The 24,179-nt window shown below is 36.6% G+C and overlaps 1 protein-coding gene, 1 non-coding gene and 1 pseudogene across 5 annotated transcripts in view; 2 read left to right on the top strand and 1 right to left on the bottom strand.

Annotated features, from left to right (window-relative positions):
- Positions 1–24,179, top strand: part of TMEM116 (transmembrane protein 116) — a 108,236-nt gene that overhangs the window by 10,609 nt on the left and 73,448 nt on the right. For 3 of the 4 annotated variants that reach the window (XM_007170908.2, XM_007170907.2, XM_007170906.3), the window contains exons 2-4: positions 4,737–4,783; positions 5,326–5,389; positions 12,160–12,291. In XM_007170908.2, the coding sequence (XP_007170970.1) occupies positions 4,770–4,783; positions 5,326–5,389; positions 12,160–12,291 (210 nt within the window). In that variant the 5' untranslated portion in view covers positions 4,737–4,769. Of the gene's footprint in view, positions 1–4,089; positions 4,167–4,736; positions 4,784–5,325; positions 5,390–12,159; positions 12,292–24,179 lie in introns of those variants that run through there. The other variant, XM_007170905.2, reaches the window with a different exon arrangement.
- LOC114236364 (U6 spliceosomal RNA) lies at positions 5,100–5,207 on the top strand. Its single transcript, XR_003622345.1, has one exon. It is a non-coding gene; the product is annotated as a U6 spliceosomal RNA (small nuclear RNA).
- Positions 22,537–23,063, bottom strand: LOC114236353 (ferritin light chain-like; annotated as a pseudogene).

Here is a 24,179-nt window from a genome sequence, read left to right as displayed (position 1 = left end):
CTTTTTATTCTAAATATTATTCTTTTCAGTAGGAGAGACAGAAACATGTTATCCATTAATCATTATACCATGAGTTTCAGCAATGGGATATATCCTTCCTTGCTTTTGTCCCAAACTTCAGTTTTTTGGATGACAGCTTTATTAAGATATAATTTATGTACCATACAATTCATCCTTTTAAAGTGTACAATTCAGTGGTTTCCAGTATATTCATAGAGTTGTACAACCAGCACCATTATCTAATTTTAGAATATTTTTATCATCCTAAAAAGAAAGCCTGTGCCCATTAGCAGTCACTCCCCATTCCCTCCCAAACTACCTTTCTAGCTCAGGCAACACTAATCTACTTTCTGTCACTGTAAATTAGCCTGTTTTGGACATTTTTTAAAATTAATTTATTTATTTGGCTGCGTTGGATCTTTGTTGTGGTACATGGGATCTTCCTTGCAGCATGTGGGATCTTGCGTCGTGGCGCTCATTGCAGCGTGTGAGCTGTTTGTTGCGGCGCGCCGGCTTCTCTCGAGTTGTGGTGTGCGGGTTTTCTCTTCTCTAGTTGTGGCGCAGGCTCCAGAGCACGTGGGCTCTGTAGTTTGCGGCACGCGGGCTCTCTAGTTGAGGCGCGCAAGCTCAGTAGTTGCGGCGCATGGGCTTAGTTGCCCCGTGGCATGTGGGATCTTAGTTCCCTGACCAGGGATCGAACCCGCGTCCCCTGCATTGGAAGGCAGATTCTTAACCACTGGGCCACCAGGGAAATACCCTGTTTTGGACATTTTGTATGAATGAAATCATACAGTACATTGTCTTTTGTGACTAGCTTTTTCACCTAGCCTAATGTTTTCAAGGTTCATCCATGTTGTAGCATGTATCAGTACTTCTTTCAATTGCTAAATAATATTCCACTGTACTGATATAGCATATTTTATTTATCTGTTCACCAGTTGATGGACATTTGTGTTGTTTCTACTCTTTGTCCATTATGTATAACACTGTTATGAACGTTTGTGTTGAAGTTTTTGTGTGGACATATGTTTTAATCTCTTGGGTATATACCTAGAAATAGAACTGGGTTTATACCTAGGAGCTGAGTCATATAGGATATGTTTAACCTTTTGTGGAACTGGCAAAGTGGCTGCAATATGTTATATTTCCACAGCAGTGTATGAGGTTTCCTATTTCTCAACATTCACTTGCTATTGTCTTTTTATTATAGCCATCCTAGTAGGTGTGAAATGTCATCTCGTGATTTTAATTTGTACTTCCCTGGTGGCTTATGATGTTGATCATCTTTTCATGTGTATTAGTTATTCGTATTATTTTGGGGAGAAATCTCTAATTTAAAACCTTTGCCCGGGAATTCCCTTGTGGTCCAGTGGTTAGGGCTTGGTGCTTTCACTGCCAGGGCCTGGGTTTGATCCCTGGTCGGGGAGCTAAGATCCCACAAGCTGTGAGGTGCAGCCAAAAAAACACAAAACAAAAAAACAAACCTTTGCCCATTTTTAAATTGGGTTGTGTTACTGAGTTGTAGGAATTTTCTATATATTCTACATAAAAGTCCCTTATTAGATACATAGTTTACACATACTTTCTCCTATTCTGTGGGTTGTCTTTTTTACTTTCTTGATGGTATCCTTTGAAGAACTAAAGTTTCTAATTTTGAAGAAGACCAATTTATCTATTTTTTGCTTTTGTTGTCATATCTGAGAAGCAATTGCCTAATGAAAGAATTCTTTTGATGTGCCATTAATTTTTTAAATGACCTTTCCCTATTTTCCCATTAACCAGTTTCCTGTTAAGAGTACTGTGTGTGTTAAGAGTGAGAACTATGGGCTTCCCTGGTGGCGCAGTGGTTGAGAATCCGCCTGCCAATGCAGGGGACACGGGTTCGAGCCCTGGTCTGGGAGGATCCCACATGCCGCGGAGCAACTAAGCCCTGTGAGCCACAACTACTGAGCCTGCGCGTCTGGAGCCTGTGCCCGCAACAAGAGAGGCTGCGATAGTGAGAGGCCCGCGCACCGCGATGAAGAGTGGCCCCCGCTTGTCACAACTGGAGAAGGCCCTCGCACAGAAACGAAGACCCAACACAGCCATAAATAAATAAATAAACAAATACTTAAAAAAAAAAAAAAAAAAAAAAGAGTGAGAACTATGATCAGACTGACTGAGTTTGAATGTTGGTGTTACCAGTTGATAATTCTGTAACCAGAGGGAAAATGACACAACTTCTTTAAGCCTCAGTTTCTTCATCTGTAAAATAAGAATAATACTTCTTACCTCAAAGGTTGTGTTGAGGATTAAAATGCTTACAGAGAAACCAGTTGATAATTGGTAGCTATTATTACTAGAAATTTTCTTTAAGTACTATTTCTGCTTAAATTAAAATACTTTACTACATAGGTGTTTTTCTTGACTTTGTATCCACTGCAGTAACTCGCTCATGCTAGAAGTTTAATGAATATCTGTTAACTGAAATTGATATGTAATATATAGTAGTAGCCCATTACATTGAGAACTGAGATGTGTTTGAGCTTGCTAAGGAGCTAAGTAAAAAGAAAAGACAAAACTGAAAATAAATATCACCCACTTCATCATTTGGGCTTGGATTAGCTCTTATAGAAAAGGAAATGGGAGAATTATGATTCCAAAGACATTTCAAAGGGGAACAGTGCTAAATATACAGAAGGGAGGGGCTTAATTTAGAGAGAAAAATAGAAAAGTAAATCCCCAAATGTTGGTTGGTGGCATAAGACATTTTAGAATAGATGCCAAAAGAGAAAAGCTCTCTTGTCAAGAGCAGCAGACTGATTTGCCATGGTTGTTCTCTGAACAATCTGAGATTTGTTCTTGACTGAGACAAGAGTCCTTTGTCCAAAAGCATTCTCTTATCACTTGGTGAGACTGTCATTAGTCCCCTCACCCTTATTAGATAGACGTCTGATTAGAGGCCTCAAAAGACTCCCTAAGATTTTATGGTAGGGATTTCTGATCCAGAAATATACTGGTATTTTAATTTGTTTATCTAATAATGTAAGCAAAGTGATTAGAGCCTACCTCTACTTAACAATGTCCTGTATTCCACTGCACATGGTATTCTTAATTTCATATGAATAAATGAATAATATATTTAAATTACTCAAGCCATGCAAATGATCTAATTTATATTATCAATAAATATTTGTAAAATGTACGAGAGTATGGTTAGATGAAAGATAAATGGTTATGTAAATGAAGCATTCTTCCTTCTGCTTTCTCCTTCCCCCAATTTTTTTCCAAATTTTACCAGTTCTTCCAAATAGTGTTCAAATGCCAATCAGTGTATATTATTTTTGTGTACAGATTATTTGAGATTTGGTATTCAAGCTATTTTTCCTACTATATTATAAGCTCCTGGAAGTCTGGGTCTGATCTTTTTTGTCTTTATATTTTCCATAACACAGCGTTTTACACAAAGTTGATACATAAACATAAGCATATTCAATGAATTGTGTAATTTAGTAATATTATATTTACATTTATAAATGTAATATTACTACAAATATAATATTACAAATATTATATAATACATTTATTATATTTATGGTGGGAATTTTGGTACAGAATATTTAAGAAAACATTAGTATTATGAGACATTAATAACCCTTTCTCTTCACACCTTTTCCAGCTATTACTAAAAACTTACTGATTGAGTAAATATATAGCCTGTCTTCCCCAACACAGGCTTGTGTCCCTAAACAGGGACAGGTTTCAAACAGACCTCCCTTCTTCCCTGTTTTTCTCTCCCTTTTTTCTATTCTATTTCTCTCTTGCAGCTCTATTTACCTTTTCATGGTGACTCATTCTCTGTACTTTTTATTAGTCCTACATCTTGCCCCTTTTTACAATTCCTAATGCTTTTTAGAACTTTGTTTCCTTGTCGCCTGCTCTTTCTATTTTTGTTCTTTCTGCTTGCCTTTCTCCTCCACTTGTCGCTACTTTCTCTCCTTGCCCTCAAGATACAGGGCAGGATTGGGTAGGGAGGAGCCCAGCTGGGTTAAGGGTGGAGCTACCTGTTTACTGCTTGGGATTCAGAACCTGACCAGGAAGGATCAGGCTGCTTGAATTTAGCTGAGGCTGAAGTCCCTATGGCCTTCCTACTGGAGGCTAGCATTTTGGAGGACAATTGGAACTTGGTGAGACTAGAAGCAGCCCCTCTCTTCATTTTTCGATCCCCCTTCCTTCCTCCCTGTTCTGTATTTTTCACTCACAGCATCTCTCTCCATACTAACTTTTCTTCTTCCTTTTCCCCTGTTGCTTACTATTCTGTTTTTTCTGTCTAGCTCTCTGTCAGTCAACTTTATTTAGTATTTGTTTGCCTCTTCTGTTACCCATTCTTTCCACATATCTGTCTGTTCTGTCTTAAAATTTAACTTTTTCTGCCTCTTTTCCATTTTATTCTTCCCTTTATTAATTTTCTAATCCAACTCTCTTTTTTTCCTCCAGTCATTTTCTATCCACCTGTCTATTCTTTTTATCTTACTGTTTCCCAGCAATGTAACAATAAGGGAGGAAGAAAGGAGCCACCCTGGCTTTCCAGGGGCCTATTCACCCTTTTTACTCATTCTCAGACTTGTAGTGTGTTTTGATTAGGTACTGAAGAGTTTGTGCTCTGCACAGATAGTTAACAAACAGTGAAGTTAGAGAAAGGTTGAATATTAAATTTAAAAGGCTTAATTTTATTCTTACTTTCTCTTTTTATTTAGTTATTTTCTGCAATACAGTGGATACAGTTTGTTATGGCTACTCTGAGGTAAGTTTATTTAACCTCATGTAATGTAACTGTTTGAACTAGTACAAGCAAAACTGGAGAATTCTGAAGTTTATATATATATATATATATATATATATATATATATATATATATATATATATATATATATATTCCCTGGGGACTTGCTTTTACTCATTAGTTAGAAGTGCTGTTCTTTACCATGTTGACATTATCTGATTAATAAAATGTAATAACACCAACAACAATAATAACAAAAAAACCAGATTGAAGAGTAACATCTGAAAATCAAAGGACAATTTGGTCAACAGGATTGATTTGCAAAATCAGTTGTGAAGTGCTCACTTTGGTAGCACATATACTAAAAATTGTAATGATACAGAGAAGATTAGCATAGCCTCTGCTTAAGGATGACACACAAATTCATGAAGCATTCCATATTTTTAAAACATTTGTGCAGTTTATTTTACATCAATTATATGTCAATAAAGCTGTAAAAAAAAGTAGCAAAAACAAAGGAGCGCCAATTGTCCTGTTTAATGATAGTCTTTTATCTCTGCCAGTGTTATAGGTTCAAGTTCACTTATTGCCTATGCTGTATTCCAGAACATACAGAAATCTCCAGAGGTGAGCAGTCTCTTTCTGTGTTGGATTTGAACTTTTAGTGACTTAGCCTTTGAAATAAAAAAGAGAGGTGTCCCCTATAAGTGATGGAATAATCCTATGAATTGCTTGTAAATTTGTCATTTTGGTATAATACACTGAGATATTTTAGACATTGCCCCAAAGATCTCCCTTTTCTTTTAGGTAGTTATTTTAACTATAATTTTGAATACTGAGGAATTGACTAAATGTGGATTAGTGGATAAATGTAGATTTTGGGGGGTATGCATTAATTATTAAAGTCAAAGAAACAGAGTATTGTTTGAAGCCTATATTCACTCTAAGCATGGTAGGGTCCTGCCTAGAGGTGAGTTTTCCGATGTTGATATCTTGGTAAAATTGCTAGTGGGGCTGGAAATAGTTCAAAGACTGCTATACAAAAGGTATTTATTTTGCTGTTCTGGCCTTCTAGGCAATTACAATTTAATGGTGAAAATAGAACAAAAATACATCCTATGTAAAACTATTCATACCAAAAAAGTCTAGTCAAAAACCTTCCTTTTATTGAGGTATAATTGACAAATAAAAATAGTATATACTTAAGGTATTAAAAAAAAAAAACCTATCAGGGAGTTCCCTGGTAGCCTAGTGGTTAGGATTCTGGGCTTTCACTGCTGTGGCCCAGGTTCAATCCCTGGTCCCACAAGCTGCATGGTGTGCTCCCCCCCCCCCCCCAAAAAAAAGATTTTAAGAAAAATGTAACAAAACTGTTTTTCTAATCAGGCCAAGTGGCACAAAATTAAGCAAAATGTAGTTTAGGACATGTATGAGAGAGCTTTTGTAATGTGGAAAATGACACATTTAGCTTAGCTATGGCTAAGGTCTCATAGCTAGTAAGTGTTAGAGCTAGAAGTTGAGGCAGACTTGTCTTGTTCCAAAGCCTCTTCTCACATACACTTTTAAACCACTGAAATATAATGTCTAATGAAAAGAGAATTTTGAATTTCAGAGGTAGAATGTGCCTATGTAAGTAAAACTAGAAAGTAGAAGTCTTGATACTGTATTGTCAATTGCCTGCCAAAGTAATCTTAGGCCACACATCTTCCTGTGATGTGGGTTTCCCTAATGTTTCTTTCCTGAATGTTTGTTGAAATTTGAGTTCAGATGTGATTAAGTTAATAAAGTATAAGTTACATTGTGGAGAGAGGTAAGCAGAGATTCTCAGTACTACTGACCTTTTGGGCTAGATGGTTATTTGTTGTGGGTGGCTGTCCTGCATCTTAGGATATTTAGCAGACTTTACCCAATAGATGTAGCAGCAACCTTCCTCACCCAGTTGTGAGAACCAAAAATATCTTCAAATATTGCCAAATGTCTTCTGAGAGAGGCAGTCATTCCTGGTTGAAAACCACTGCTCTAGGGTGACCTCTGCCATAACAGTGGGTTAGAGCTTTATAAAGATGTGGGGTCTAGTTTGGCCTGGGATGTGACCTTTAATTTCTCTGGTTTCGGTTCTCATACCTTTCACATAACCAGAGCCTGAAGGACCTTAGTAATCAATAATTCAGTGGTTCCTACACATTCTGCTTTTTTGGTGTAGGGAAGATTCCAATTTTTCCAGCTTAAAAATGTCAGCCATGCTCCACCATTTTCCTTTATTTCTTCATCAAATAACATTTTTAACAGCATAAACACATGGAAGGCATAATCTGAAAAACACAAAAATTATTAAATTAATGATTATAGTAAATTGGAGAAATCCATGGGAAATCTTTGAGGGGACTAGCTGATTAGACAGTAACTCAGAGAGGCAACCTTAAGAGAGAAGAAAGTAGCCCAGGCCAGCCAGTGTTAAAGAAAAAAAAAACAACACAGAAACTCGAGGCAGATATACTTCGCTGCACTTGTGTGAAGTGCACTTCATTTCCTTGTGAAGGTCACTTTTGATATTCTTTGTAACTTGATTTCACTAGAAATATTAGGAAGCAGTGTTTTGGAAGAGTATAAATATGAGTTGCTTTAGGTGTTTTACCTTACCAGGTTAGACCTGGACCCAGAACCTCCTTGGGGAAAGCCTTTCACACAATGCATTCCATCCCTGCACCTTACTTTGCTCTTGATTTAAATGAGACAAGTACAAATATATTTAAAGTTTTTGCTTTCATATTTAGGATCATGTCTTAAGCTTTTCCATCTTATTACCATGCACTATGCTGACTGTATTTTTATTTAATTTAAAAAAATTTTTTAATTTTTTTATTTTTTAAAAAATTTTTGGCTGCGCTGCACAGCATGTGGGATCTTAGTTCCCCAACCAGGGATCAAACCTGTGCCCCCTGCAGTGGAAGCACGAAGTCTTAACCACTGGACTGCCAGGGAAGTCCCTTTTTAAAAATTTTTTATTTTTTGTATTTTTCTTAAAGCGTGACCTGTATCATACATTTCTCTGTATTACCTTCGACCTAGTATCTTGTTAAACATAGAAGGGGTGAAATCTTTTTTAATTTCAATAATAGGTGCTCAGTTAAGTTTTGTTGTTTAATTGATTGATTTTATCTCCTGTTACTAGAACTCATGATTTTCCAACCATGAGTGAAAGTATATAAACCTCTTTTTATCCTTTATTTCTGTGCCAAAGACCTTAGGTGTGTTTTAATGGCCAACAGTTCCCTATATATAAGGCTATTTATTGACTCAATGACCATAATTATGTTCTTGCTCACAAAAGCTGCTTGGCTGCCTTTCTGCTCCAGAGTTTATTTTGTATTCAGTTTTAATTTTTTACCCATTAACAGTTATAAACTTGTGATAGGTCATAGGCCAGTAAAATCTATGAATATGCCACCTGGCTGGAACCTTAACAGGCTTCCTTGTAGCAAAGGATATATATTGTTAAAATAATAATATCTGATATTTAGTAAATACAGTTTAAAATATTATTTCACTTGTTTTTGTTTGTGCTAGCCAAAGCAGCTTGACCATTTACCCCTATCAGCAAGGTATTAGCATCTTAACTTTCCTCTCATTTGGAAGAAAAGTATGAGAAAAATTCCCTTTTGTACAGGTGAGGAGATTAGTTCTTATATTAGGTAGTATCTGATGATAACTTAGTAATTTTTTTGCAGGGGGCACACATGCCAGGGACCGGGCCGGCCTGTGGACCCAGTGGTGGGGGCACCAAAATTTTTTAAATTTACTTTTTTACTGTGAGATATACCAGCCATGGTTTAGAAGGCATAAAACTCATGTGTGCTATATAATGGATGGCTATAAACAAAACCTGGGACAAGAAATAGGAATCGCTCATATCCCCAAACATTCCTACTGTGCTCCTTCCCAGTCACAACCTCACCTCTAGCAGTAACCACTATCCAGATTTTTGCTTAATCATTTCTTGGCTTTTATGTACAGTTTTACCAGTAATGTATATATCCCTAAACAATTTAGTTTTGCATTTTTGAACTTGACATAAATGGGATAACACTGTATTTTTTGGTATGTATTGCTTTGTGATTTGCTTTTTTCCCTCAGTATCACTTCTGAGATTTGTCCATGGCGTTGTGTACAGCTCTGGTTCATTTCTTTTTCACTGATGCTTAGCATTCTATATTATGAACATACCACAATATATCTATCTGTTCTGCTATAAACAATCTTGTACATGTCTTCTGATGCACACATGCAAAAGTTTCTCTAGTGATTTTACCTAATAACAGAATATAGGATATTCATATCCCCTAGATAATGCCAGACTTTTTCCAAATAGTTGTGCCAGCAGTGTATGAAATGTCCTATTGCTTCATGGTCCCGTTAATATTTGATATTGTCAGACTTTAAAAATTTTTGCCATGGGTGTGTAATTTTCATCTCATTGTAGATTGATTGATTGATTGACTTTTGGTCTCCTTATAGCTTTAATTTTTTAATTTCCTTGATTACTAATGGGGTCAGGCATATTTTCACATTTTTACAGCCATTTGGATTTCTTTTCTTAAGTACCTGTTCAAATCTTTTGTCCATTTTTTTCTATTGTTTTTTCTTATTGCTTTGTAAGAGTTTTGTTTGCTTTGTTTTTTTAAAATAAATTTTATTTATTTATTTATTTTTGACTGCGTTAGGTCTTCGTTGCTGCCCGTGGCCTTTCTCTAGTTGCGGCGAGCTGGGGCTACTCTTCACTGTGGTGCACATGCTTCTCATTGCAGTGGCTTCTCTTGTTGCAGAGCATAGGCTCTAGGTGTGCGGGCTTCAGTAATTGTGGCACGTGGGTTCAGTAGTTGTGGCTCATGGACTCTAGAGCACAGGCTCAGTAGTTGTGGCACACGGGCTTAGTTGCTCTGCGGCATGTGGGATCTTCCCGGAACAGGGCTCGAACCCATGTCCCCTGCGTTGACAGGCGGATTCTTAACCACTGGACCACCAGGGAAGTCCATGCTTTGTTTTTAATATTGTTTGGGTACTGGTCCTTTGTTAGTCATATGTGTTACAAACATCTTCTCCCACTTTGTGGCATGTCTTTTCACTTTCTTTACGGTGTCTTTTGACACAGACATTTTTCATTTGAATGTGGGCAAATTTTTCAACTATTTCTTTTAGATCTTTTTGTGTTTTGCTTAGGAAAAACTTTCCCTAACCAGTAATTAAAGACATTATCCTATATTATCTTAAAAAAAACCTTTATAAATTTTGTCTTTCATATTTAGGTCTTTAAACTAGTTGGTACCGATTTTTGAGCGTGTGAGGCAGAAAGTAGGGGCCCAATTTAATTTTTATCCATATGGATATCCGGTTGTTCTAGTATCACATTTTGAAAAGACTGTTCTTTCTCCATTCATCTAAAAAGCCACCTCTATCATATATCAAAAGTTTAGGGCTTCCCTGGTGGTGCAGTGGTTGAGAATCTGCCTGCCAATGCAGGGGTAAACGGGTTCGAGCCCTGGTCTGGGAAGATCCCACATGCCGCGGAGCAACTGGGCCCGTGAGCCACAACTACTGAGCCTGCACATCTGGAGCCTATGCTCCGCAACAAGAGAGGCCACGATAGTGAGAGGCCCGCGCACCGCAATGAAGAATGGCCCCCGCTTGCCGCAACTAGAGAAAGCCCTCGCACAGAAACGAAGACCCAACACAGCCAAAAATAAATAAGTTAAAAAAAAAAAGTTTATAGGGGCTTCCCTGGTGGCGCAGTGGTTAAGAATCCACCGGCCAATGCAGGGGACATGGGTTCGAGCCCTGGTCCGGGAAGATCCCACGTGCCACGGAGCAACTAAGCCTGTTCGCCACAACTACTGAGCCTGCGCTCTAGAGCTTGTGAGCCACAACTACTGAGCCCACGTGCCACAACCACTGAAGCCCACCTGCCTAGAGCCCATGCTCCGCAACAAGAAAAGCCACGACAATGAGAAGCATGCGCACTGCGATGAAGAGTAGCCCCTACTTGCTGCAACTAGAGAAAGCCCACGTGCAGCAATGAAGACCCAATGCAGCCAAAAATAAATAAATAAATAAATAAATAAACTTATTTTTTTTAAAAACGTTTATATATATATTCTTAGGCTTGTTTTGGGCTCTCTATTCTGTTCCATTGGTCTATTTGTCCATCTCTGGGCTAGTACCACTGCATCTGCTTTATATTGTGTCCAGCTTTATATTGTTTTGGTATGTGTAGGACATGTCCTCCTTCTCCTTTTTCTTCGAGTGTCATAGTTAACTTGATATTTTGTATTTCAATATCAGATTTAGAGCCAACTTTGTCAAATTCCACCAGAAGATATGTTGATACATAATTGAGATTGCATTTAATCTGTGTACCAATTTAAGGAGAACTGACATTTTCATAACATTGGATCTTACAGTCCATGAGCATGGTATATTTCTTCACCTTAGATCTTTGGTGTCTTTCAATAAACGTATTATAATCTTCTCTACAGAAGGGCCAAAACTATTTTCAGGAAAGTGGGAGTGGGGAGGCCAAAAGGAGAAGGATACTAGAAAATGAGAAAGACAGACTTAAGCAATGTAGATAGAAATTGAAAGACAACATATACAATTCATGCTGATATTTTTCTCCACCTTGACTTTCATTGATATGAAAACCTGTAAAATGAATAAGGTCTTAGGATCTAGTACATAATGTGATAATAGTTGATAACACTATTGTACAATTGAAATTTGCTCAGAGAATAGAACGTACATGTTCTCACACACATATGCAAAAAGGTAAATATGTGAGGTGATGGATGTGCTCATTAACTTGAGGGAAATCCTTTCACAATGTATATGTACATCAAATCATCACATATACTTTACCTTGCAGCTTTATTTGTCAATTATACTTCAATAAAGAAAAAAAGAAAAATGCAAATTAAACTCTGTGAAGATGAAAAAAAGCCTGTTTTCATTTTCTTTGAGTTCTCAACCATATCCTAAAACACTCAGGTGATAATCTCATTACTTATTGTTAGAAGATGTTGGCTGTGCAGCTAGAGCACTTAAAATTTCCCATTTGTGGTATGTCTCCATCACAGAATTTCTCATCTTTTCTCTCTTTCCTTGAGGAAGAAGTTCCAATGCTAATACATCCATGAGTACTCTGGTTCCAGAACAGTTGGGATAGTTGTGATTACAGATTACTTCCTACCTGGAGTATTCCTTTATATTCCCCAGTCAACCAATAGCAGAGGCCCCAGAAAAATTATGCCCAGTTTTCTACTGGAAGGGTAAAACATAAAAGTAATTAATTGTTACATTCTCCTGTCTATATCATTTTTGAAATTATGAATTTTATTGCTTTACAGATAAGGCCACTCGTTTATCTGAGCTTCTCTGACCTCCTCCTGGGGATATACTGGCTCATTGAGGCACTTCTCTATGGAACTTCAGCAGCCAATAAGGACATTGTCTGCTATAACTTGCAAGCAGTTGGACAGGTGAGTGCTACTAGATTGTGATAGTACCTTGTACGAAAGGCACACGCTGATTTAAATAAGAAGCGAAGATAATCCATCCTGGGAAGCAGGACCCTTTTGTTTATTGTTACACTTTGAAACAATAGCTTTTATTGTTTTTCCCCATTAAAAAACTACTTATTTATTACAGAAAATTTGGGAAATTCAGAGAAGCAGAAAGATAATTAAAATCACCCAGATATAATCATTCTTTAATATTTTATGTATATTATATATTTCCAATCTTCTTCTCTGTAGGTATATGCGTTTTAGAACAAATAAAACAACACATTAATACCTTTTGTAATCTGCTTTTATTATTCAACATAGTGTGACCATATTTCCATGTAATGGAATATATTTCTACATCTTTTGAGATTATTGCATGTTTTTTATTACATTAATAAACATTAACTTTTGGAAATACTACATATGATTATATATGAGTTATATATCTTTCATAGATTTTATCAATGGATTAACCCACATAGTACCATCAGTATATAATGTTTCTGAGACTTGGGATGTGAAAAAAGTAGAGGTTAATATGCAGTCTGTACTCACTGCTGGATGCTTCCTCTGGGATTTGTTACTAGAGGGGAAATTTGTTTCAATTTAGTAGGAAAATACTAACATGTAATTAGTGGTATGAAGTCCATGTACTAATAATATGTTACCTATCTTATATAAATGTATTTATTTTTTTATACACGTGTGTGGGTTTTTAAAAATTATTTATTTATTTATTTTGGCATTGGGTCTTCATTGCTGCGTGCAAGATTTCTCTAGCTGTGTCGAGTGGGGGCTACTCTTCGTTGCGGTGTGCAGGCTTCTCATTGCTATGGCTTCTCTTGTTGCGGAGACAGGCTCTAGGCGCATGGGCTTCAGTAGTTGTGGTATGCAGGCTCAGTAGTTGTGGCACACGGGCTTAGTTGCTCCGTGGCATGTGGGATCTTCCCGGACCAGGGCTCGAACCCGTGTCCCCTGCATTGGCAGGCAGATTCTTAACCACTGTGCCACCAGGGAAGTCCCTCATATAAATTTAAATATCTTAGAGACATACTTTACTCAATCCTGATAATAACCTCATAAATTAAATAGAGTTAAGGCTGTATTGTTTTCTCAGATAATAATAAAAAACAATATTGTATCTGAATAATAATATTATAGTCTTGGAAGTAAAAAAAAAAAATCTGCATTGGAATCTTGGACCTGATTAACTTGGTAACCGTACGCAAGTACTTAATCTTTCTGGACTTCAGTCTCCTAAATCTGTAAAATAGTCATTAATAATATTTACCTTGTGCTTAGCACAGATGTGAGTAATGTTACTTTATTTTTTTGAACTTTATTGAGCTATATATTCAATAAACTACATGTATTTAAAGTGTACATTTTTTACGTATGTATGAAATCATCACCACAATCAAGATAATAAACATTCCTATTTCTATCACCCCCCCCCCCAAATTATTTCAAGTATTTTTTCCTTTACTTCATAGACTGGATGCATTGTAATAGTTGTTTTTAAAAATATTGGTTGGATGTTTCCAATATCTGGCTCATTTCTAAATTGGTCTTCTCCCATGAGAATGAGTGACATCTTTCTGTCCTTTGTATATCGAATGTAATTTTTGTCTCATCATCTTTAGGCAGTGGTTCAAATCTTAGTCTAATTCTCTAAGCCTTGGCTATGCTGGTTTGGGACTGTCATGTGCATGCATGGTGCAGGGGTTAGGCTGGGACTTGTATGGAATCACACACAGAATTAGGGCATCTTCTTTTCTGGCTCTATCATTTCTGGGATTCCCCCCACACTTTCCTGCCTGAAGAAAGCCCTTCTCTAGTTTCTATAGGCTAAAAGATGGGATTTTATTAGCGTTTTAGGTGCCTACATTGAGCAACATCACGATTGGGGTACACACTTGAGGCAAAACTGTGAGAGAGAAAAAGAGAAAAAGTTTGGGAAACTTATTTCTTGCAGTTCATTTCTCCACATTTGACTCCCTTCTGTAATCCACTTGCTTTTTTTTTACTTTTCAGAGTCCTCAAGTAGTTGATTTTTATATTTTTTCCAGAGTTTTTGTTTGTAATCAGTGGGAGGGATGGGCTGTAGAGTGCTTAAACACAGTAGCTTATTTATTTAGTTAGTCAGTTAATTTTAGTTTTTAAAATTGTGGTAAAATACGTGTAACATAAAATTTACCATTTTAACCATTAAAAATTTTAAACTTGTGGTAAAAATACATAGCATAAAATTTAATGTCTTAGCCATGTTTAAGTGTACAGTTCAGCAGCATACATTCACATTGTTGTGCAACTATTCACTATTCACCTTCAGAAATTTTTATTATCCCAAACTGAAAAACTCTGTATCCTTTAAACAATACCTCTCCATTTCTCCTACTTTCCAGCCTCTGGTAACCACCATTCTACTTTCTGTCTCTATGAATTTGACTACTCTAGGTACCTCATATCAGTAAAATAATACGGTATTTGACCTTTTGTGTCTAGCTTGTTTCACTGAGTTTAATGTCTTCAAGGTTCATCCATGTTGTAGCATGTGTCAGAATTTTTTTTTAAATTAAGGTGTTGATTTATAATATTATATTAGTTTCAGGTGTACAACATAGTGATTCAATTTTTAATAGATTACACTGTTTAAAATTATTATAAAATATTCTATATTTTATAATATTCTCTGTGCTTTATAATATATCCTTGTATCTTATTTATTTTATACATAGTAGCTTGTACCTCCTAATCCTCTACCTGTTTCTTGCCCCTCCCCCATCTTTCTTCCCACTGGCAGCCACTTTTTTATTAGGTATATCTGTGAATCTGTTTCTGTTTTGTTATATTTATTTGTTTTATTTTTTAGATATCCACATATAGGTAATAACATACAGTATTTGTCTTTCTCCGACTCATTTCACTAAGCATAATACTCTCCTGTTCCATCCATGTTGCTGCAAATGGCAAAATTTCATTCTTTTTTATGGCTGAGTAATTCCATTGTATATATGTACCACGTATTTTGTATCCATTCATCTGTTGATGGACAATTAGGTTTCTACCATATCTTGGCTATTTTAAATAATGCTGCTATGAAGATTGGGGTGCCTATCTTTTCAAATTAGTGTTTTCTTTTTCTTGGATATATACTCAGGAGTGAAATTGCTAGATCATATGGTAGTTGTATTTTTAGTTTTTTGAGGAACCTCCATACTGGTTTCCAGAATGACTGAGTCAGCTTACATTCCCAAGAACAGTGTACTAGGGTTCCCTTTTCTCCACATCCGTAACATTTGCTATTTGTGGTCATTTTGGTGACAGCCATTCTGACAGGTGTGAGGCAGTATCTCATTGTGGTTTTTATTTGCATTATCCTGATAATTAGCAGTGTTGAACATTTTTTTGTGTGCCTATTGGCCATCTGTATGTCTTCTTTGGAAAAATGTCTATTCAGGTCTTCTGCCCATTTTTAAATTTGGTTGTTTGGTTTTTTGATATTGAGTTGTTTGAGCTGTTTATATATTTTGGATATTAACTCCTTATCAGACATATCATTTGCAAATATTTTCTCCTATTCCATACGTTGTCTTTTCATTTTGTCAGTGGTTTTCTTTGTTATGCAAAAGCTTTCAAGTTTAATTAGGTCTCATTTGTTAATTTTGCCTTTGTTTCCTTTGCATGAGGAGACTGATCCCCAAAAATGTTGCTATGTCAAAGAGTGTTCTGTGTATGTTTTCTTCTAAGAGTTTTATGGTTTCCTGTCTTACACTTAGGTCTTTGATCCATTTTGAGTTTATTTTTGTATACGGTGTGATGAGATGTTCTAATATCATTCTTTTACACGTAGCTGTCCAGTTTTCCCAGCACCACTTATTGAAGAGTGTCTTTTCCCATTGTATATTTTTGCCTCTTTTGACAGATTAATTGACCATAAATGTGTGGGTTAATTTCTGGGCTCACTGTTCTGTTCCGTTGATCTATGTGCTTGTTTTTGTGCCAGTACCATACTGTTTTGATGACTGTAGCTTTGTAGTATAGTCTGAAGTCAGGGAATGTGATACCTCCAGCTTTGTTATTTTTTATCAAGTTTGCTTCAGCTATTCAGGGTCATGTGTAGTTCCATATAAATTTTAGGATTATTCGTTCTCATTCTGTGAAAAATGTCATGAATATTTTGATAGGGATTGCATTGAATCTGTAGATTGCTTTGGATACTATGGACATTTTAACAATATTAATTCTTCCAGTCCATGAACATGGTGTGTCTTTCCATTTCTTTGTATCATCTAAAATTTCCTTCATCAGCGTTTTAAGAATATAGGTTTTTCACCTTCTTTTTTAAGTTTATTTCTAGGTATTTTAATCTTTTTGATGCTATTTTAAATGGAATTGGTTTTTTTTTTTGCTTTCTCTTTCTGATAGTTCTTTATTAGTGTATAGAAAACAACAGATTTCTGTATATCAATCTTGTGTCCTGCAACTTTACTGAATTCATTGATGAGTTCTAACAGTTTTTTGGTGGAGACTTTAGGGTTTTGTATATGTAGTATCATGCCATCTGCAAATAGTAACAGTTTTACTTCTTCCCTTCTAATTTGGAAGCCTTTTATTTCTTTTTCTTGTCTGATTGTTGTGGCTAGGACTTCTAATACTATGTTGAATAAAAGTGGTGAGAGTGGGCATCCTACTCTTGTTCTTGATCTTCAAGGACATGCTTTCAGCTTTTCACTGTTGAGTATGACGTTAGCTATGGGCTTGCCATATATGGACTTCATATATTGAGGTACGTTCTCTCTATACCCAATTTGTGGAGAGTTTTTATCGTAAATAGATGTTGAATTTTGTCAGAAGCTTTTTCTGCATCTATTGAGATCATCATATGATTTTTATTCTTCTATTTTTTAGTGTGGTGTACCACATTGACTGATTTGTGGATTTTAAACCATTCTTGCATTCAGGAATAAATTCCACTTGATCATGGTATATGATCCTTTTTCTGTATTGTTGAATTTGGTTTGCTAATATTTTGTTTAGGATTTTTGCATCTATATTCATCAGAGATATTAGCCCATAATTTTCCTTTTTTTGTAGTTTGTCTAGTTTTGGTATCAGGGTAATGGTGGCCTCATAGAATGAATTTGGGAGTGTTCCCTTCAATTGTTTGCAACAGTTTGAAAGTGATAGGTATTATGTCTTTATATATTTGGTAGAATTCCCTTGTGAATCCATTTGTTCCTGGACTTTCTTTTGCTGGGAGTTTTTGGATTACTGATTCAATTTCACTACTATTGATCAATCTATTTAGGTAATCCGTTTCTTCTTGATTCAGTCTTGGAAGATTGTATGTTTCTAGGAATTTACCCATTTCTTCTCAATTGTCCAATGTGTTGGCATATAACTGTTTGTAGTATTCTTTTATTATTTTTTTTAGGTTTCTGTGATATGAGTTGTAATTTCTTCTCTTTCATTTCTTATTTTGCTTATTTGGGTCCTCTCTCTTCATTAATGAGCCTGGTTATAGGCCTATTGGTTTTGTTTATCCTTTCAAAAAAACAGCTCTTGGTTGCATTGATGTTTTCTATTTTTTCTTTTTGCTCTCTCATTTATTATATCCTCTTTGATCTTTATTATTTCCTTCCTTCTGCTGACTTTGGGTTTTGTTTGTTCTTATTTTTCTAATGCCATTAGATGGTAGTTTAGGTTATTTTTTTGAGATTTTTCTTCTTTCTTGAGGTAGGCCCGTATCCATATAAATTTCCCTCTTAGAACTACTTTTTTGCCTTTTGTAGATTTTGGAATTTGTATTTTTATTTTCATTTGTCTTGAGGTATTTTCTTTCTTCCTTGATTTCTTCATTGACCCAATTGTTTTTTAGTAGCATGTTCTTCAGTCTCCATGTGTTTGTGTTTTTCCCATTTTTATTCCTATAATTGATTTCTAGTTCTGTATCATTCTGTTCAGAAAAACTGCTTGATATAATTTCTTTTTTCTTTTTAATATTTATTTATTTATTTTGGCTGTGTCGGGTCTTAGTTGTGGCACGTGGGATCTTCGTTGCAGCATGTGGGATCTTTTATTGCAGCACACAGGCTCTTCATTGAGGTGCCCGGGCTTCTCTAGTTGTAGCACATGGGCTTCTCTCACTAGGTGTGGTGCATGGGCTCCAGAGCACACAGGCTCAGTAGTTGTGGCATGTGGGCTTAGTTGCCCCATGGCATGTTCAATCTTAGTTCCCCGACCAAGGATCGAACCTACATCCCCTGCATTGGAAGGCGGATTCTTAACCACTGGACCACCAGGGAAGTCCTAATTTCTGTACTCTTAAATTTGTTGAGACTTGTTTTGTGGCCTAGCATGTGATCTATCCTGGAGAACGTTCCTTGTGCACTGAGATGCCTGAGAGCCACACAGTGAGGTTATGGGTAGAGAGAAAGCATGGACTTTGGGCTCTACTTTTGCTAGTGTTTGAGGTTAGAGTGTCTAGGGTTTTGAGGGTTTACTCTTTATTGGCTAATTTACAGCCTAAGAGTAGGAATTAGGGTAAGGGAAGGGAGAAGTGGATCACTCAGTTGTCAGTTAATCTAGGTTACTCAGGACTTTCTGAAAGAGAGACCTTTGTGAGTGGGGATAGCCTAAATCTTTATCTGGTTGTTTTTCTAGTAGCTGTGTCTTACAGCTGGCAATATGTTTGAGATAGATGTCTTTTTTTTTCCTGTTATAAACCTGTTTATTATAGTTTTCTTAAACATTTTACTACATGCATTACAGAATGGGTATTGCTTCTAATCATTGTAATAACATTGTGCTGAACTCAGTAAGCTCTGTTAGAAACATCTTTATTACAAGTCTTCTTAACCACTTCACTAAATGCATTAATGGAATGTATATCCTTTACATTTCACTGCATGAACACTGTGCTGAATGCAGCTTTCAAGTAGCTCTGTTAGTAACATCTTTTTTTTTTAAAGTTTTATTGATTGATTGATTGATTGATTGCTATGTTGGGTCTTCGTTTCTGTGCTAGGGCTTTCTCTAGTTGCGGCAAGCGGGTTTCTGTGCTAGGGCTTTCTCTAGTTGCGGCAAGCGGGGGCCACTCTTCATCACGGTGCGTGGGCCTCTCACTATCGTGGCCTCTCTTGTTGCGGAGCACAGGCTCCAGACGCGCAGGCTCAGTAGTTGTGGCTCACGGGTCTAGTTGCTCCGCGGCATGTGGGATCTTCCCAGACCAGGGCGCGAACCCATGTCCCCTGCATTAGCAGGCAGATTCTCAACCACTGCGCCACCAGGGAAGCCCCTGTTAGTAACATCTTTATTACAAGTGACACTGAATGGATATCACTTCCATTTACTAAAATAACACTGTACTGAATGCAGCTTACAAGTAGCTTTGTTTGAAACATATTTATTACAAGTCTTTTGTAATGAATGCCTTCCTTGGCAATCAAAAAGCTTAATGTCAGATACTTACACAATAATAATGTGATTTATTTCCAGAAAACATACTTTGTATGCTTTTGAAATTATTAAGACTTATTTTATGACCCAGAATATGATCCATCTTGACAAGTGTTCTGTATGCAATTGAAAAAAAATGTGTTCTAAATGTTGATGATGTCAAATTGGTTGATAGTGTTGTTCAAGTCTACTGAATTCTTGCCAATTTTCTGTCTACTTATTGTATTCATTAGTAAGTGAGAGATATTGATATCTCTGACAATAATTGTGGATTTTTCTATTTCTCCTTATAGTTCTATTAGTTTTTACTTCATGTATTTTGAAATTCTATTATAAGGGGCATAAAAATTTAGGATTTTTATGTCCTCTTCATTAAGTGAACCAGTTACTATTATGAAATGATCTGGTTTATCCTTGGTAATATTCTTTGCTCTAAAATCTATTTTTCCTCATATTTATATAGCCATTTCAACTTTCTTTTGATTATTATTGGCATGCTTTATCTTTGTACTTCCTTTTATTTTAACTTAATTGTGTATTTATATTTAAAGTACATTTCTTGATACTTCCCTAGCGGTCCAGTGGTTAAGACTCCGTGCTTCCACTGCAGGGGGCATGGCTTGATCCCTGGTCAGGGAACTAAGATCCCACATACTGCATAGACAATAAAAAGAAATAATAATAATAATAATAAAACAAGAGCTTAATAGTTTCTTTAAAAAAAAAATGAAGTGCATTTCTTGTAGGTAGCATATATTTAGGTCTTACTGTCTTATCCAGTCTGACAATGCTGTCTTTTTTTTTTGGCTGCGCCACGCAGCTTGCAGCATCTTAGTTCCCTGACCAGAAATTGCACCTGGCCCTGGAATTGAAAGCGTGGAGTCCTATCCGCTGGACTGCCAGGGAATTCTCAATGCTGTCTTTTAATTGTGGTGTTTAGATCAGTTACATTTAATTTGATTGTATTGTGGCATTTGAATCTGTCATTTTGCTATTTGTTTTCTATTTGTTCTGTCTGTTCGTTGTTCCTGTTTCCTTCTTTTTTCTGCCCTCATTTGGATTTATATACTATATTTTATTATTACCTTTTATCTCCTCTGTTGGTTTATTAGCTAAAACTCTTTGTTGTGTTACTTTAGAGGTTATGTTGCATGGTTCATAGTATACATTTTAACTTACCACAGTTTGACTTCAAGTGATACCATATTTCTTCACATACATGTGAAGGATGAGAATCTTACAACAGAATTCTGCCATTTCTCCCTTCCTGGACTTTTGTTGCTATTGTTGTCATGCATTTTTCTTTTATATATATCAGAAAGCCCACAGTACATTGTTATTTTTTTTTGCTCAAACTGTTAATTGTTATTAAGAGATTAAATAATAAGAAAAAATCTTTTATACTAACCCTTCTGGTGTTTTTCATTCTTTTGTGTAAATCCAGATTTCCATCTGGTGTCATTTTTCCTCTGCCTGAAGCACATTATTTAACATTTCTTGTACTGTGGATCTGCTTTTGGATGTTTGAAAATGTCATTATTTCACCTTTGTTTTTGAGAGTATATTTGCTGAGTATATAATTCTAGATTGATAAAATTTAAGTCACAAAATTTGCTCCACGTCTTTTTGCTTGCACTGTTTCCGTCAGCATATCTGGTATTATCCATATCTTTGTTCCTGTGTACATACCTTTTTTTAAAAACTGGCTGTTTTTTAAGATTTTTCTCTTAAAAATGAACAATTTGATTATGATGTGCCTTGATGTTATTTTCTTCATATTTTTTGTTTTGGAATTAATTAAGCTTTGTATCTATGAGTTTATAATCATCATCAAATTTGGAAATTATTTGTCCATTATTTCTTCAAATAGTTTTTCTGTTCCACTCTTTTGCACCACTTCCACTCCTTTCAGGCCTCCTATTATCTATATTTTGGGCTACCTGAAACTTTCCCACAGTTCACTGATGCTTTTTTTGTGCAGTTTTTGGATTCTTTTTTCTCTGTTTTTCATTTTGGATATTTTCTATTGCTATACCTTCAAGTTCACTAATCTTTTCTTCTGCAGTGTCTAATCTGTGTATTTAAAAAATCTCATCCATTTTAGTTTTTATATCTAACAGTTCAATTTAATTCTTCTAGAGATATTTTCCATGTCTCAACTTATTAAAAATATACAATACAGTTATAATAACTGTTTTATTATCTTTTACTGCTAATTCTAACATCTGTTTCAGTTCTGGGTAGGTTTCAGTTGATTGATTATTCTCCTTAGTATGGGTCATGTTTTCCTCCCTCTTTGCATCCAATCTTTTATTGGATGCCAGAAATTGTGAATTTTATCTTTTTGGGTATGAGATATTTCTCTGTTTCTATAACAAATCTTGAATTTTTTTCTTTGATGCAGTTGAGTTACTTTGAAATAGTTTGACTCTTTCAGGTCTTGCTTTTATGATTTTTTTACATGGGTCTGGAGCAATGCTCAGTCTCAGGCTAATTATTTCTCACTATTGAGGCAAGACCTTCCTGAGTACTCTGCCCTGTGCTCTGTTAAATTTTTTGAATCTTGGTTGTGGAAACAGGCACTATTCTTTTTTTTTTTTTTTTTCTGCAAAAAGCTTTATTGTTTCCATTTGGTCCAAGGCATGGGAGAGGGCTCCAGGGTGGTTAAAAAGCTGCCTAGTGGGTGCAGAGAGGGACTTCAGGCAGAAGCCCTGACACCAGAGGGGGTCCTCAAAGTCCACTGGACTCTGGAGGCTCCTAGTCGTGCTTGAGGGTGAACCTTTCAAAGAGATACTTGCCCAGCCCAGCTGGGGACCAGCCAGCCTGTGGAGGTTGGCTAGGTGGTCACCCAGCTTCTTGATGAGTTTCAACTCCTCGTCTAGGAAGTGGCTCTCCAGGAAGTCACAGAGGTGGGGGTCTGTGTGGGCAGAACCCAGGGCATGCAGATCCAAAAGGGCCTGGCTCAGGTTCTTCTTTATGAGAATGGTGGCTTCCATAGCATCCTGGGTTTTACCCCACTCATCTTGAGATGGCTTCTATACTTCCTGGAAGAGGGCGTAGCTGCCGCACTCGTTTTGCATTTTCAAGAGACACTTGGCGCCTTCCCGCTTCTCCTCGGCCAATTCTCAGAAAAGGTGGCCCATACCCTCCAAAGCCACATCATCGCAGCTGAAATAGAAGCCCAGAGAGAGGAAGGTATAGGAGGCCTGCAGATGCATGCTGACAGGGCGGTTGACAGTGGCCTCCACCTCAGTGGAATAATTCTGATGAATCTGGGAGCTCATCGTTGATCGGTAATAAGGAGTTAAGCTCAAAAAATGGTGTTGGCTGGTTCTGAGGATAGCTGAGTGGCTGATCCTGAAGGTTGCAACTGGAAAAAAGTTGGAGGGTGGTCATAGGCTGGCTCAAGGGGCATCCCTGGGTCTGTTCTGTCCAAACACTGTTGAAGCAAGAGACAGATCTGCGGGACTTCCGAGCACACGGCCAAACAGGCACTATTTTTAGCCTTATGTGATCTCTAGATACCATTCTCTCTATTTCTTTTAGATGGTTGTTTCCCCAGCTTTGGGTAGTTTCCTTATGCAAGCACACCAATCAGTAGTTGGTTGAATACTCCAGGAGGACCCTCTGCAAATCTCTAGGGTTCTCTGAGCATCTCTTTCCTCTCTGGCACTCTGTTCTATAAACACTAGCTGCCTTGGTCTCCCTGGATTCTCTGGTCTGTCTCCTCAACTCAGAGTCTGCCATGTTCTGCCTCAGTTTCCTCTTCCTATACTGCAGCATGGAAATTCTCTCTAGGAGGTAAGCTGAGGAGATTGTATGGTTCATGTTATGTTTCCCATGTTTCAGAGATCACTGTCCTCTGTTATCTGATACCTAGTGTCTTGAAAACCATTGTTTTAAGTGTTTTGTCAGGGTTTTTTGTTTGTCAGAAAGGTAAATCCAGTTCTTGTCACTCCATCTTGGCCAGAAGTGGAAGTCCTAGTTTGTTTTTGTGAAGTTCATAAAGTGTATTTTTTAACCACCTATGTGATGATCATTAGGCCAGGATTCATTGTGTTATTATTGTAATATCAAGTGTTTTTTAAATCACAGGTGCTTGGTACAAATGTCATAAATAAAGCTCAGGGACTGAGATTATGCTAAAAAACTTCAGCCTTTTGATATTCAGGGTTAACTTGGCAGACTCAGGAGAATATATTATATAAATAATTCTTAGTAAATGTCTAAATTATTCTTTAGAAAAGAAAAAAAATGTCCAGATTCTTGCAAATTAAAGTAAAATTTTTAATATTCCCCATTGCATTTCCTCCTGATAAATTCTGCCAGTTTGGAGGGGAAAAAATACTATTTAACGTGGCTCTTTTCTTTTTTGTTGTTGTTGTCCAATGTTCTCTCTT

Source organism: Balaenoptera acutorostrata, chromosome 13 (genome assembly GCF_949987535.1).
Source record: "Balaenoptera acutorostrata chromosome 13, mBalAcu1.1, whole genome shotgun sequence".
NCBI classification, from domain to species: domain Eukaryota; kingdom Metazoa; phylum Chordata; class Mammalia; order Artiodactyla; family Balaenopteridae; genus Balaenoptera; species Balaenoptera acutorostrata.
Note: the sequence above shows the minus strand (reverse complement) of the source record. Positions and strands in the feature narration are given on the sequence as shown.